The 14,514-nt window shown below is 50.0% G+C and overlaps 3 protein-coding genes across 3 annotated transcripts; 1 reads left to right on the top strand and 2 right to left on the bottom strand.

Moving 5' to 3' along the window:
- Positions 1–1,875: 1,875 nt before the first annotated feature.
- N7458_005345 (phosphatidyl synthase) lies at positions 1,876–3,324 on the bottom strand (the record flags this gene model as incomplete). Its single annotated transcript, XM_056908727.1, has 1 exon — positions 1,876–3,324. One exon carries the CDS (start codon positions 3,322–3,324, stop codon positions 1,876–1,878), a length of 1,449 nt encoding a protein of 482 aa, XP_056767345.1.
- Positions 3,325–7,028: 3,704 nt separating this feature from the next.
- Positions 7,029–8,122, top strand: gldB (putative glycerol dehydrogenase (GldB); the record flags this gene model as incomplete). The annotated part of the gene is made up of 2 exons (XM_056908726.1): positions 7,029–7,436; positions 7,553–8,122. 2 exons carry the CDS (start codon positions 7,029–7,031, stop codon positions 8,120–8,122), a joined length of 978 nt encoding a protein of 325 aa, XP_056767344.1.
- Positions 8,123–11,209: 3,087 nt separating this feature from the next.
- Positions 11,210–13,576, bottom strand: N7458_005343 (uncharacterized protein; the record flags this gene model as incomplete). The annotated part of the gene is made up of 3 exons (XM_056908725.1): positions 11,210–12,870; positions 12,929–13,305; positions 13,539–13,576. The coding sequence occupies 3 exons, from the start codon at positions 13,574–13,576 to the stop codon at positions 11,210–11,212; spliced, it is 2,076 nt and encodes a 691-aa protein (XP_056767343.1).
- Between the last annotated feature and the right edge of the window lie 938 nt (positions 13,577–14,514).

The raw sequence follows: 14,514 nt of genomic DNA, 5'->3' as shown, positions 1-14,514 counted from the left end.
TAGTTACTCAGTATCCTGGAATTGAATTCACCAATTTCATTCAAGTCCCTGGATGGAAAAAGTATGCGAAATGATGACGACTTTGCAGCAGTCCCCCCACTCTGTTCTTCTACAGTAGAAGTGCTCTCGATGGTGACCCTACACAGCGTACTCAGTACGGAGTAGATAAGGCCAAGTCACATACAATCTTATCTCTCAGCCCTACGACACTCCAAAAGCACCCCTCTATATCCCTGCACTTTCTCCCGTATCAACAGAAAAACATTCAATACCCAATACACCTATAAATACCACTACTATATCTCCTGATCCAAAACCACACTCTGAAAATTACCACCCTGCAAATTTACACTTCCACAAGGACCCCTGCATTAGCGAACCTCCCAAATACACCTACCCTCCCATCCCGAAACCCGCCCACAGAATCAGAATCAAAAACATCTTTTGCCGCGACACCTCACATACCCCCATCTCACGTATCCGAGAAACCGGGGGCCCCGGGAGAGTCGGCAACGTGCAGCATGCCGCATATTTCCTACCCGGTGCCGTGTCGCCGGATCAAAATGGATAGATCCGAGACTGTACCGCGTGATCTATGTAGATTTCTCGAACAAAACATGACCTACGAATTGCGTCTCAAGTATGATCCATTTCTCGAACGTACACTAGTACTATCCTAATTGTGGCCACCTGTCCTACCTGATCAGGTATAGTCCTGTAGACAAGAACATAACATCACATCACATTCAGCCTGGAACCTTTAGGAGAGGCGGGGTGTTTGCCACTGTAGCCGCGATCAGACTACACCACGATGAGAATTGACTTTTTGCTTTTTCTATATTCCTGTTTTTCTAGTCTTTCTGTTTTGTTCCACTTTCTCGCGCTTACGCATTTAGGGTAGGAGTGTGTCTTGGATGCTGGAATCTAGAAGTTTCGAGGTTTCTTCTTTTCGTTCCGCCGGGCGAGACATTGGCGGGTTCTAGATTCTAGGTTTCTAGATCAGGCATCGAGGTAGCGAAGTAGTTTCAGAAGATTGATTTTTGTCACTCGATACGGATTGACCGTGACTCGGAGTGACTGGTATATCGCATCTTGCTGAAAGTAGGCACCATGCAGGATATTGCTCTATCTTTGAGCACCAGGGAATATCCGGGGGTTGTTCGTCGAGGTGTCGTCAAACATTTCTCTGGATTTTTGAAGCTTTGGTGAGAGCTGTTATTGGATTAGTTAAGGGAGGCCTACAGTAGAATCATTCAAATACATGGAGCTAGACACGTATCATAGGGTTCTCAATTCTGAATGAAAATAGCCTTGAGAGTGAAAAAGTTGAGGAGTCTAATTAGAATAGGCGAACATGCTACGACAGAAAGCCATGTTCGCGGCATGGTACATTAGCGTTTCAGCAAGCAGCCAGAAAAAGCAAAGAAGGTGAAAGGAAAAGATCCAGTCTCAATCAAGTAAGAAAAGTATGCGCAAGAAGGGGCGAGTTGAAGAGATTAAAAAAAATTCAAACGTTGCTTTCATGCCAGTCTCTGGTCTTGAGCAAATGACATGACAATGGATATCTAAAGTCTTCAAAATTCCCTCACACTCTATCAAAGATCCAGGGGGGTACATGTAATGGATAAGCAAATCAGGAAAGAAAAGCAAGTCTAAAAGAGTCTGAAAGGCAAACCGGAACCCAATTTTCACAAACGCCAACGCAAAAGCCAAGTCCGTTCCACGCCCAGCGGTCACGCTGTTTCAAATTTAAATATGTTTCCCGATTTCGTAAAGCGTGACAACGCAGATGACAAAAGCCAGAATCCAAATTTGGTAGTTCGTGGTCGCCTCTGTGTTTGGTTGTTTTTTCTTTTCTTGTAATCAAAAATCCGTTTACTCAACGGCCGAGGCACCGTCACCGCTGAGAACAGGGTTGACCTTGGGGTTCCACTTGAGCTTGAACTCCTGGCCCAGCTCCTTGCGGACAGCCGCCTTGACAGCCTCCAGGACGTTGTCAAAGACACCAAAGTTGGCGGGGTTGTTAGGGTCGTTTTCGCCCTCCTTGCCCTGGAAGACACCGGTACGGACCAGACAGGTGTTCCAGCCGTACATGTTGCCACCGATGATATCGGACTGGGGGTTGTCACCGACCATGTAGATGTTCTGAGGCAACTTGTTCTCGTTGTGAATCTGCTCCATCCAGGACTTGAGCACCTCGTCGGCATAGGTATAGGTAGCACGCTCGGGCTTGCCGTAGACGACACGCTCCAGCTCGACGCCGGTCAAAGCCTTGTACTGGGCTTCGATGGCGATGCGGAAGGCACCCTGGGTCAGACGGGGAGGGCCCTTGTGGTCAGTAGGGAAGACGAGGTCACCCTGGGAGAAGTAGATAGGGATACGGCTGGCGACGGGGTCCTTGGCGCGGGTCAGCAGCTTGCCGTCCTCGGCCAGGAGCAGGTCGATGATGAGCTGCATATCGGTAGCGTAGTCGCGGGAGTCGGCAAAAACCAGGATAGCATCGAACTTCATCTTGGAGAAGTCACGCGGTTTAGCGTCAGCGCGATCCTTCTCGGTGAAGGCACGCCAGGGAGAGACTGTGGGATCCCAGGCCAGGATATCCTTGGGGTGAACGACATTCTTGAAGCCATAGTTCTCAGCGACCTCGCGGACCTTGTAGTCCTCACCACCGCACACGAGAACAGTGTCGTAGTACTCTGCCAGGGCCTGCATGGGAGTGTGCGACTGGATGAACTGGTCGGTGGAGATAGGGGCCTCCAGGATCTGAGAAAGCTGCTCACAGCGGGCAATCTCGGTCTTACCACCACCGTTGGTGAGCAGGATGTAAGGAATCTTAATACCCAGCTCGTTATCGCCATTGAGCATTCTCAGAGCCTCCTTGGCTTCCTCAATGGGCTCATTGCCGTGTGCCAGCACACCGTCGATATCAAAGGCAAAGGCCATGTTCTTGGCATTGGCCACCTTCTCCTTGGACATGTCCTGGACCTGCGAGGCCAGGATATCCCGCGAGACGGAGGGCGCAAAGCGCTGCGAAGAGAGGCGAGACCGGCGAGGCGAGCGCGGAATGGGGAGAGAGGTACCAAAGGAGTTGCGAGAGCCTCGTCGCTCCTTCATGGAAGGGGACAGGCTCAAATTGTGCATGAGGGAGGCGGCATCACTGATGGAGCTGCGGGTGGCGGGGATCTCGACGGTGTTATCGGCATTGCTGGGAATCGGCAGGCCCGATCCAGAGCGAGCGAAGCCGGGACGAGTACTGCGAGGCGGAGCAGGGACATGAGGAGCCAGAGGCTCAACATCAAAGTCAGAGTCTTCAAAGCGAGGCATGATGGGTCGACAGTATGGAGATGATAGAAGTGGAGAAGAGGGAGATTGTGGAGAATCAAGAGAGGAGAAGGATGTTCTGATCGTCAGGGTATGATGGAGGAGCCACTGGGGAGATATAACCAGGACTTCAATGGGACGACCAAAGGATAGCAGGAAGGAAGATGATCAGGAGGGAATGGAGGAGAGTGGTCAGGGGAGATTCCGGAGATGAGAGGGACTGCGTATATATACAAGAGAGGGCTATCTGATACCAATCTCCATTGGACAAACGAGGGGCTCAATCCCAAGGAAAGAATGGAAATTCAAAAACACCAAATAACGAAGAATAATAAATAAATACTGTCAATGGGACCCATTGGCAGAGTACGGGGGTGGGAAACTCCACTTTTCACCGGGTACCTCATTCCTGAGAATTATCGTCATTATTTGGCAAGAAGATGTCGTTGCATTTGGGTGGATCTATGGGAAGGTCTGTGAAGTGTGAGCAGTGTGAGCCAGGGGAGCGGAAGGAGTACAGGGTACCTGCATCCGTGTGGCGTTGCCTCTGTTTTACCATGTACTCCGTACCTTTGGACGAGTCTTTCTGGCATGCCTCAGGAGTCAGCTCCCTCTTTTCTAGCATGTGTAGGCCAATCCTGCCTCCAGCGGAGTGTATCAAGAGAGATAGTGATTGGCTATCCCCTCGTCCGTCCGGGAAGGACAATTAGCGTATTTTACTAGGCTATACTAGCGTATATGAATAACGCGTACTAATTGGCTAATCGCGGTCACAATTCAGTATGGTAATTAATCAGGCCTAATCGACTAGCTAATTCTATGAAATTCGTCCCAACACTGCCCTTTTACACATAGGCTTACACTGCCGCATTCTAAACAACCAGATCTTGACCGATTGGCCTGTTGGCCTCTTTTGCCCTTTTCTCTCTTATACTGACACCACACACAAGCTTTTCGCCTATCGAATTGAACTCGCTGGTGGTTTATACCAGGTACTGGCCTTGGTACTGGCGAAGGTGCAAAGGCAAAGAGCTGCTGGTAGAGCTTTCGCCGAAAATCTAGCTGACTAGATAGCTCACTATCCCCCTGTTGCTTCTTAAAGATATATTGAATGCGGTAAGCATTAATAATTGCAGCATCAATAAAGAAGAAAAGCAGAGGGAACCAGACACGCTCGCACTTTCGATGAATTTCATAAGAAGCCCTATACTGATTTGCAATATCCACACCACCCATATAGTGATTGTAGTCATTGATAGCAGTAGGAATCTCGAGCTCCTTAGTTATCTCATCACCAAAAGGTATACGCGAGATAGCTGCATTCGTAGAGGTTGGTAATGGCCGCTTCCGCTTAGTAGGAGTGTATATCTGTGGCGAGTGGATAGTAGATAGTAGAAGGACTATATTATTGTCCTGCCAAGCAAGACATAGAACCCCTTCAGCCTCTGCTGCATAGAGTGTACCCCATGGGATCGTCTTAATGTGATCCTTTAGCTCAACGAGCTGAGAAGGTATCCCATTTTGAGGGCGGGTAGTACCACATGCACCACATTGAATATCTCGAAGCTCTTTGAAAAGGGCTACCGAGGTAAAGTAGTTATCTAAGTAGACAATATAGGGTGCTAGGGTATGCGAATTGGCCGGCGAATTGGCCGGCGAATTGGCCATGAGGTTGGTATGCGAATTGCTCATAGGGGTAGCAGGAAGATTAGCCATCGAATTGGCCATGAGATTGGTATGCGAATTGCTCATAGGGGTAGCAGGAAGATTAGCCATTGAATTGGCTATAAGATTGGTATGCGAATTGCTTATAGGGGTAGCAGGAAGATTAGCCATCGAATTGGCTATAAGATTGGTATGCGAATTGCTCATAGGGGTAGCAGGAAGATTAGCCATCGAACTAGCTAGGCCAGGAAGCTTCTTGACCATCTTAAGCACCATTCTTGCCGTAGGGCTAAGGCCTTCATATTTAAACATCTCCGCGATCCCCCATAGGCGGCTACTCCATGTAAATGTCCAAATATAGCCATGTTCTGCGAGGGCAAAGATCTTATAACCTTGTTGAATTGGCTTATTAGGCATCTTGACAGTATGCTTCGTACGGCCAAAGCAGCGAACCATAGTCTCATCGATAGAGATATTAGAACCTGGTTGGTAGTGCTTTTCAGCAGCCTCTTTGAAGAAGAAAGCCAGAGGGTCTAGCTTATACCACCACTGCTTCTTATCCTTCTCCGATCGTATCTCATCTTCGTCAGGGTGAGATATATGAAGATAGCGCTTAATCTGTTCAAAGCGCTTAAGGGTCATATAAAGCGGAGGAGTATGTAGTGGTCCTTCTCGTCTATCTTGCGCCCAGTAGAGATCAATGCGTGGCTCAGGGTGAACACCCATATAAATAAGAATACCAAAGAAGACCTTGATCTCTGCAGTTGTAGTATCCTTCCACGCGCGAGTAGTAGTAGTAGTGGCAGTGGTAGCTAGCTTCGCTAGATTTCGCTGCGCGTATGCATTGGTAGATTGGCTGATACGATCGAAAATCTCTTCGCTAATAAAGAGTGTAAAGATCGCGTATGGGCTATCTAGGTCAATGCTAGTAGGTAGGTGCAGCCGTGGAGGTTCGGAGGAAGGGATCAAGGGCTTTAGCTGCCGAGAGAGTTCTTCCTTAGTAGGTAATTCGGCAGTAATCTCGTCAAGCGTGCGCTTCCGTGTAGCCTTAGTAGATTTCTTTGGAGCCATGGCAGATTTATTGGCAGGTTGGTAGGCAGGTTGGTAGGCAGGTTGGTAGGCAGGTTGGTAGGCAGGTTGGTAGGCAGGTTGGTAGGCAGGTTGGTAGGGGGTTACGCGTGTAGAAAAACACGCGTTGATGACTTAGTAGATAGTGGAGCCCCTATATCCAATAACACATCGAATATTTTAGTCCGATAACCTATTGGATAATATAATACGCTAATTGAAATGCGCTAATTGTCCTTCCCGGACGGACGAGGGGATACAGCGTCCTCCTGTAGAAAGGCGTGAAACAGCGCAGCCTCGAGTGGGTCGGAAGAGGCAGAGACAGGGTTGGCCGGTGAGAGTCAATTGGCGAGGGCGGACAGTTCGCCCGTGGAACGGCATAAGATCGATGGAGCCGATGACGATCGGGTCAGACGCTTTTTTTCCCGGATGATGTCATTGCGGTAGAGATTTGAAAATTACCGAAACTCTGACAGTTGCAAGGTACCTGATCAACTTGCAGGTTGCCATGTAATTATTACAGTTAACTCGTATACCATACGGAGGACACAATACGGATAACATCAGCCGGTACTTCTGGAGTGCTACATCGATGACTATGTAGGGCTATGTGCTGTACTTCCTTCATAGCCCAGTAGAGCTGTCTGTCTGGCATTGATGCATGCAGCCAACAGTAAAAAGGTATGCCCGACCACTGCACCCAGCATAGACGACCCATTGATTATTGCAGTATTAATTCGCAATCGCGAGTCCCAGCTTCAGCGTAATGTACCATCACCATATATAATTACCGCAATCATACGGAGTTACAGTAAGACGGAGAGCGATTGCCCCTCCACCCCACCTCTTCAGTGTCAACAGCGTCATCGCCTATCCGGGCAGCCACCACCCCACCTGCGACTACTTCTTAGCCCCTACTTCCTGTCCAACCCTTCTTCTTCTCTCATTACATACTACCCAATTGAACCACCATCATGTCCAACGGAAAGACTTTCACATTGAGCAACGGGGTCAAGATCCCCGCCGTCGGTTTCGGTACTTTCGCCAGCGAGGGCTCCAAGGGCGAAACCTATGCTGCCGTCACCACTGCCCTGCGCACTGGTTACCGTCACCTCGACTGTGCCTGGTTCTACCTCAATGAGGATGAGGTTGGTGAGGGTATCCGCGACTTCCTCAAGGAGAACCCCTCCGTCAAGCGATCAGACATCTTCGTAACCACCAAGGTCTGGAACCACCTTCACCGCTACGACGACGTCCTTTGGTCCGTCGAGAACTCCCTCAAGCGCCTCCAGCTCGACTATGTCGACCTGTTCCTGGTGCACTGGCCCATTGCCTCTGAGAAGGAGGATCAGGAAACTCCCAAGATTGGTCCCGATGGAAAGGTGAGAGCACGCGCGAGTCCCTCGCACTTTTTTTTGGCCGACCAGTGCCGAGCGCGATAAGAAGGCAGTGAAGCAAACCCTAGAAAGAGCCATCTGGCTAACTAAATAAAACACAGTACGTGATCCTGAAGGATCTGACCGAGAACCACGAGGAGACATGGCGCGCCATGGAGAAGCTGTACGCCGACGGCAAGGCCAGGGCCATCGGTGTCTCCAACTGGACCATCCCCCAGCTGGAGCAGATGGCCAAGTTTGCCAAGGTGCAGCCGCACGTCAACCAGATCGAGATCCACCCCTTCCTGCCCAACAGCGAGCTGGTGGAGTACTGTTTCTCCCACAACATCATGCCCGAGGCCTACTCGCCCCTGGGCTCGCAGAACCAAGTCCCCACCACCGGCGAGCGCGTCGCCGACAACAAGACTCTGAACGAGATCGCTGAGAAGGGCGGTAACACCCTGGCTCAAGTGCTGATTGCCTGGGGTATCCGCCGCGGTTACGTCGTGCTCCCCAAGAGTTCCAACCCCAAGCGTATCGAGTCCAACTTTAAGAGCATTGAGTTGAGCGAGGCCGACTTTGAGGCGGTAAACAAGGTTGCTGAGGGCCGTCACTTCCGTTTCGTCAACATGAAGGATACCTTTGGTTATGATGTCTGGCCCGAGGAGACTGCCAAGAACATCTCTGCTTAATTTTCAAAAAAAAAAAATAAGCTGTTTGGCGGAGTAGGAAGCGATATACCCGAGATGGGGATGGTCAAAACAACACGTAATGAATCTCAGATACGAAATATAGATGAATTGGATATAGTATGCTGTACGGAAACCAAATATTTTCTACTTTCAAAGTCCGTTCCATCCTTATTATGGCATGCCTCAATTCGAAGATTCCCATGCAACACCTATACTCGCCCTTACCCGCCAAGCTCCACGCCCACACCAGAATAGAATCGATCCCAAAAACGAGCCATCAACTACACCGCGACCTCTATAAGAACCCCTCATCTAAACAGCCTTTCCCATAATAAGCCCATGGTCTCAAATTTGCAAAATTCAGCTTTACCTAGCCAAACCAAGTCATCCACATGCAACGTTTCAAATCAGGAAATGACCTCAAACTATTAAAAATCCAAATGCAACAATATTCCCGCGTTGAGGCAGGCCCCCGCCAATGAGGGACACGGGGCATTCCTCCTCCCGACGCACAGCCTCTCGACAGAACGACACCGTGCTCCGTACTCCGTACATACTCCGTGTTTCTTATCATGTTAGCATATTAACAACCGCCACGCCACGGCTTACGGGCTACGGCTCTCGGCGAATATCTAAGTTCTGAGCTTTGACAGGGATCGGGATCGGGACAGGGGGAGGCGGGAAGGGAGGGAAAAGCTTGTAAAATCTCTTCACGGTTATTGCATCTTTGCTATTCTTTTCGTGGGCGTTTAGAGATGTGTGTTTGTGTAGGGCTGTATACTATATCGTTGTAGGTGTATTGCAAGATACCTAAAAAGGAAAGTATGTACCTCATTTACTTACATATTCCATATCTATTGTCTACTGCACATCAGTTCTATGTCCAATATAAACGCATCCTTTCTAGGCTAGGCATTCGAGCTAGCGAACGCCAGCCCACGTATTTGATTGTCAGGTACAAACTAACTAACTACTTGCAGTGCTTCCAACCAAGATCACGTATGTCTTTCATACTGATGCCAATTGACATCCCATCCCATACAGAAATCTCTCCCAAGACCATAGCTACATCCATACATACATACAACTTCACTTCCATCCTCCATCCTCCAAATATCTCTCGCACAGGCCCAGAAGCACTCTGCTCCGACATCTGCAACGACGATGTCCTCCCGCGTGTGGCTCGGAGCCCCTGCGCCACTACCAGTCCGACCCCACCCAGCCTTAGCGTCGGGGCGGAGACTACGGACTCGAGTGCAGTTCTGTATGTACATTTGCAAAGAATATTTTTCAAACAACTAGTATTCTAAATACTCCCTCCGTATGTAATGATAATCTCTAGTCAACATCGCTTCATTCTAACTGGTCCTCCCGGGCAAAGCCGGAATGACCCGGCGCGGCCGGTGGGCAGATCCGGGAAACATTTCAGTACACAACACCGAGACGCCCAATGAGGAATGGGTTGGGACTGTGCGGACCGAAGGTTCGAGGGTATTGGTTGGATACATGTAAGAGATGGGATTGGAGGAGATAAGATGAGACGAGACCTGAGGGCCAAATTACATGCTAAAGTATTGTACGGGTGTCAGCTTGAGTTACGAAAATTATGGCATATATTGAAAATTGACATGTGGGTGATTTGGGGTGTGGATGGTGGCTGTTTCAGCCGCGGTATTACCCATCTTCGACATTGTATGCTTTGGGTTTTTACTGGTCAAGGGATAATGGCATAATTTCACCTACCAGACCTACGATATTCACTTTGCAATTGTTTGGCTGTTCTCAGTCGTTGTATGTCCTCGCTCAAATAGACAGATAATAGTGCCTGGTTACACAGAACAAGGCTGTCTCATGCCTTGCAACCGAAGATACAATCGAATACATTAACATTGACTGACCAGTCACCCAGCCCGTCTCTACTTACAGTATATGTATCCATGTACCCCCCCTCATCCCGTCGTCTCGGTCCCGAAAAAACCCAAGAACCCACTCCGAGAACCCACTTGGTTACCCATTTCCAGTAGCGTGCAGCCACCCCGGGCGGTTAGTAAAGCCATTCCCCACGCTTCGCTCTGCGTAGCCCGTGGTGGCGGAGATTACTCACTCTATCTCGTTCAGTGTGGTAATTGTTGTTGGCTTACAGGATGGGCAACGGGATCTTTGTGCCCCTGTCAGGTCGGAGGACAGGGATAGCCGAGTCGGGATAATTGTGTAGGTTTCGGGTTAGGAGCTTTGGAGTTCGGGTATGGAAACCGGTGGCTGAGCCGAATGGCAGGGGTTCAAAAGTGGCGGCAGGGATGTCCAGCAGAGTACAGGTATCGAAAGACTAGCTTGTAGATATAGGTACCAGGTATACATCTGTATTGTATAGTTAGTTGATTAAGAATATGCGTAAGCACCTACAGTAGGTAGATTAGGAACAACCTGATACACTTAAATTTCGACTTCCATCACCAATGAGCAGTAGTCTCAAGCTGACAGTCATACATCACTTGTGGACGACACCACTAGCGAGGTCTCGTACAACTCACCCCGGATAACCTACTCTAGTTAGATCAAATACCCTCGAGCCCTTGACAAAACTCGGGATCACCCCACGGGGACTAGGTTGATTTTCTTGCCCAGCATACAGCAACAGATGCAGCCTTGATCGTCGCATCCCACGAGCGAGGCCACCACGAATTGATGATCAGATATGCGATACCCAGGCCCGGGGTGCATGAGCAGCGGCACAGACGTCATCCCGCAGCGTGGCTGGCGACGGGTCTGCACGTTGCAGACACCCGCTGAAGATCAAAACACCGTGGAAAATAGGATTTTGTAAGTAACGAACAGTAAAAGTTGCATTGAGAAAGAAAAAAAAAAAGGGGGCCAATCAATAAGACTGATGCAAGAGACACACGAAATACACAAAAACAGCGCAAGTGGTATCTTGAAAAACACGCAAATGTAGAAAACTCCTGTGGACGATGCTCTGTGGAGCCAAAACAAGCAAAAGAGCCCACAGTAAAAACCTCGAGTACATGCATGATGTCCACGAGTCGACACCGTGTCGTATACCAATCTTCCAGACAGGACTCGATACAATCATGACCGAGCCCGCACCCGCCGAGGCATCGGCGTGCACCCTGCATTAGCCTCCACCATACTCTTCCGCTTGGTACCCTCCGAGCCAGCCGTACTTCTTGTTGGAATACCACTGACAAAATGCTGCTCACCACCATGGCTGCTAGCCTTGGACGCCTGCACCGAGAGCAGCGAGGAGCTCGGAGACTTGGGAACCAGCTTGCGGCGCAGCTTAGTTGGCGTCGACGGCCCTCCAGCAGCGGTGGCAGGAGCTAGAGAAGTCGCCGAAGTGGTGGGCGGCTTACTGACACGCCCGCTGCCCGCCTTTACAGGCGTCCCCAAGGTCATCGCGGAGTCACCTAGCCGCCGTACGCGTCGTGATTTAGGAGTCGTGGACACGGGCGCCGCTGTGCTTGCTGGCACAGTTGAGGCACTCTCAGCCTCTGCCTTCTGCGACACCTGGCTGCGGGAGCTGCGACTGCCAGTAGATGCTTTCTTCTCCGAGCGTTTGGTCCCGGTGCGCGCACGGGAAGAGTCTTCCTCAACGTCATCCTTGCTCTTCTCACACCTCTCAATGTTGGCGTCTGTGTCGGCGTCCGAGGTCGGGATATCGCCTTCATATTCGACCATCCGTGCCTCATTCCAGGTTACGTTCTTCCGCGACTTAGACGTGATTTTGCGACTCCCGGAGATATTACGGTCTGGCCGGCTCTGGCTCTGAATATCGCTATCTGTCGCAGATGAGTCTTCCTGAGCCATGGCCTGGAGGGCGTATTTAGGCATCATAGAGCTACCCCTATTATTCCTAGTGTTGCGTCGTGTGACTAGGGCCAGCTCCTGGGCCTCAGTTCGCTGCATGAAAACAAACTCCGTACCCTTGGCCCGGCGCAGAGAAATGGTGTTGCGCACGGGGGGCGCGTTGACTGGTGGCGCTTTGACGCGGGAGCTCCGCCGGCATGCAGGGCTTGCAGGTGCAGTTTCTTCTTGTTCTTCTGGGATGTCCTCGGTGATAACATTCTCGCGTAATTCATCGCCGGGAATGAACTCCTGCTTGGAAGGTGTGATTTGGACTTTGACTGGAGAGGGTGAATTGGCATCCCGATCCTCGAGGGCCCTCCGTGACCGCGGTGTAGCACACACTGATTCTGGTGAATCCTCCGAGCTTGACGACTTATCCGCAGAGCCTAACTCTTGGGAACCAACGAGGGCAGCCTTCGCCGCACGTTTAGCCATAGCCTTGGATAAGAAGTCATTCAGCAGCATCGCGTCATCTCCGTCTAGCGAGCTGCGGAGTGCTGATCGCACAAGAGTTCCCTCTTGAGCTTGGGTCAGGTTCCGGACAATCTTCGTAGGAGTGGCTGCCACGTCGCTATTTCCTTCGTGGGATGTACTGTCAATCGTTGCGCGCTGTTCTCGATCAACTGAACCCGACTCGATTTGTGCAATGGACTTTAGATCAGAGCTTGTAAGGTCCGAGCCTGCAGTAGGGATAGTATCCTGGAAGACTGTTGTCTTTGGCGGGCTCCGGAGCGATTTGAATAGGATGGGTGACGCGGTAGCCATAGCGAGATCACCATCGGCGTCCAAATCGTAATGATCGTCCGGTCTTTTATTAGCGGTGTGATCGGATGTCGTGTTTGAGTTTGCGTCGTAGACGTCGAAGGGAGCATCCGGCAATTTCCCTAAAATCCGTCATTAGCGAGTTTCCAACAGCATAATACTAGAATATGTAACCCTTACGTCGCTTGCGAGAGGCTTCTGAATCCCACTTTGTCTCCAGGAATGGACGCGCAGCTTGCGGTAGTTCTATGTTGGCTTGATTGGTAGAGCCGGTAGATCCCTCAGGACCAACACAAAGACGCTTCACACCACGCACATAAGTTGAATCCTTGGATGCGTTGATAGCGGTGTGCAACGCGTCATGGTCAATGGCGGTCGAGGACTCGAGAGTCTGCATGTTGGAGAAAGACGATTGGAAGCGTTTCCACAGTTTTCGCTTGAGGCCTGCCTTGAAGGGGGTCGCCGGTTTGCGCTCCCACAGACGGGGCAACGCGCGAAGGGCCTTGATGGGTGTAAATCTGAACGAATTATCGTCGGCGGGAGGTCCGAAGTTATCGCTATAACCAATTGCGCCGGTGCGCGTTACGTTAGTAAGTTCAAGGCAAGATGCGTAGACATAGATTCGTAAATGCGCAAGTTTTCGCGGGGATGAGGGGGGCGTTCGGGGAATCAACAACAAAGCAGGATAGCCCCTGGCCCAGGCGCGTAACCCAACAATTCAGGAGCGTAAATCGGTTGAATTGAAGGGGACAGAGAGTCATCAATTTGACGAGGGAGAGAGATGACCCACCATGATTGCGCCTGCGAAAGGGCAGGATCGTTGCCCATTGTTGGCGTTGTCGCGTGTGGAATGTGTCAAAAGTCCGCTGGTATTCCGCCTCGGGTGGTGCAAGCCTTCACGTAGCGTAAGAGGCAGATGGCGAGACAGCTAATTAGAAAAAATATCCAAGGCTGCGTTTCTGTACAATGCTGTTGCTACTGTATATGTCGTCGTAAGAAATTTGTCGAAGATGATGTTCTAGTGAAGCCGTTAGGTTTGGTTAGATTTGCTTGGGCTAGCGGTTTGGACGGGACCCGCGCGTTGCCCTGCCAACCGCCTCATGGCAGTCTACTAAAATCTTCGATAACGGTGGGGGAGAACATGGTTCTCGAGGAAATTACTCATTCAGTTTGGACAGAGTATTGGGAAGATCGGAAAGTGATGCCAACTAAAGGAGTTCCGGTCTTAGGCCTGAATATACCTAGAATGGTCAAACCCACGCATCTGCTGGGGCATTTGATCCCATGCCCAGCCCTCATCTCGAGGACAAACAACTCGAGTTCTCGAGATGCAATGACACGAATTCGAGAAAATTACAGATTAATACACTCTTTCTGTCTCCTAGATTTCAACTAAGTATCTGTCATTGTACCCTTGCCAGCACTTAATGAGTTCGAAGGGCTCATCTTATCTTCCATTGTATCGTGTGTGTAAACTTAGGAAACCCGCAAATATATATAGTGTCATCAGAAACGTGGAAAGTTAGGAGAACCTGAATTCTATCGAGAAGCCCTGCTAGATCTACAGTCTAATTGATTCCTTGATCCGTAGAACTATACCTACTGAGGTTGTATCATCCCCTGCTCCCTGTCTGATATGGGACTTGGCTGGTAGTCATCTACATTGAACCAATTCACAATTCGCGGACAAAATACTGATTAAAGGTAGATGTCCAACTGCAATACTCATTGGTTTATGTCTTATTTAGCTCAATAAGGATTTCGTT

This window comes from Penicillium daleae, assembly GCF_028827525.1.
Source record: "Penicillium daleae strain IBT 16125 chromosome Unknown utg000005l_segment0_segment0, whole genome shotgun sequence".
NCBI classification, from domain to species: domain Eukaryota; kingdom Fungi; phylum Ascomycota; class Eurotiomycetes; order Eurotiales; family Aspergillaceae; genus Penicillium; species Penicillium daleae.
The sequence above is the reverse complement of the archived record's forward strand: the minus strand, read 5'-3'. Positions and strand labels throughout refer to the sequence as shown.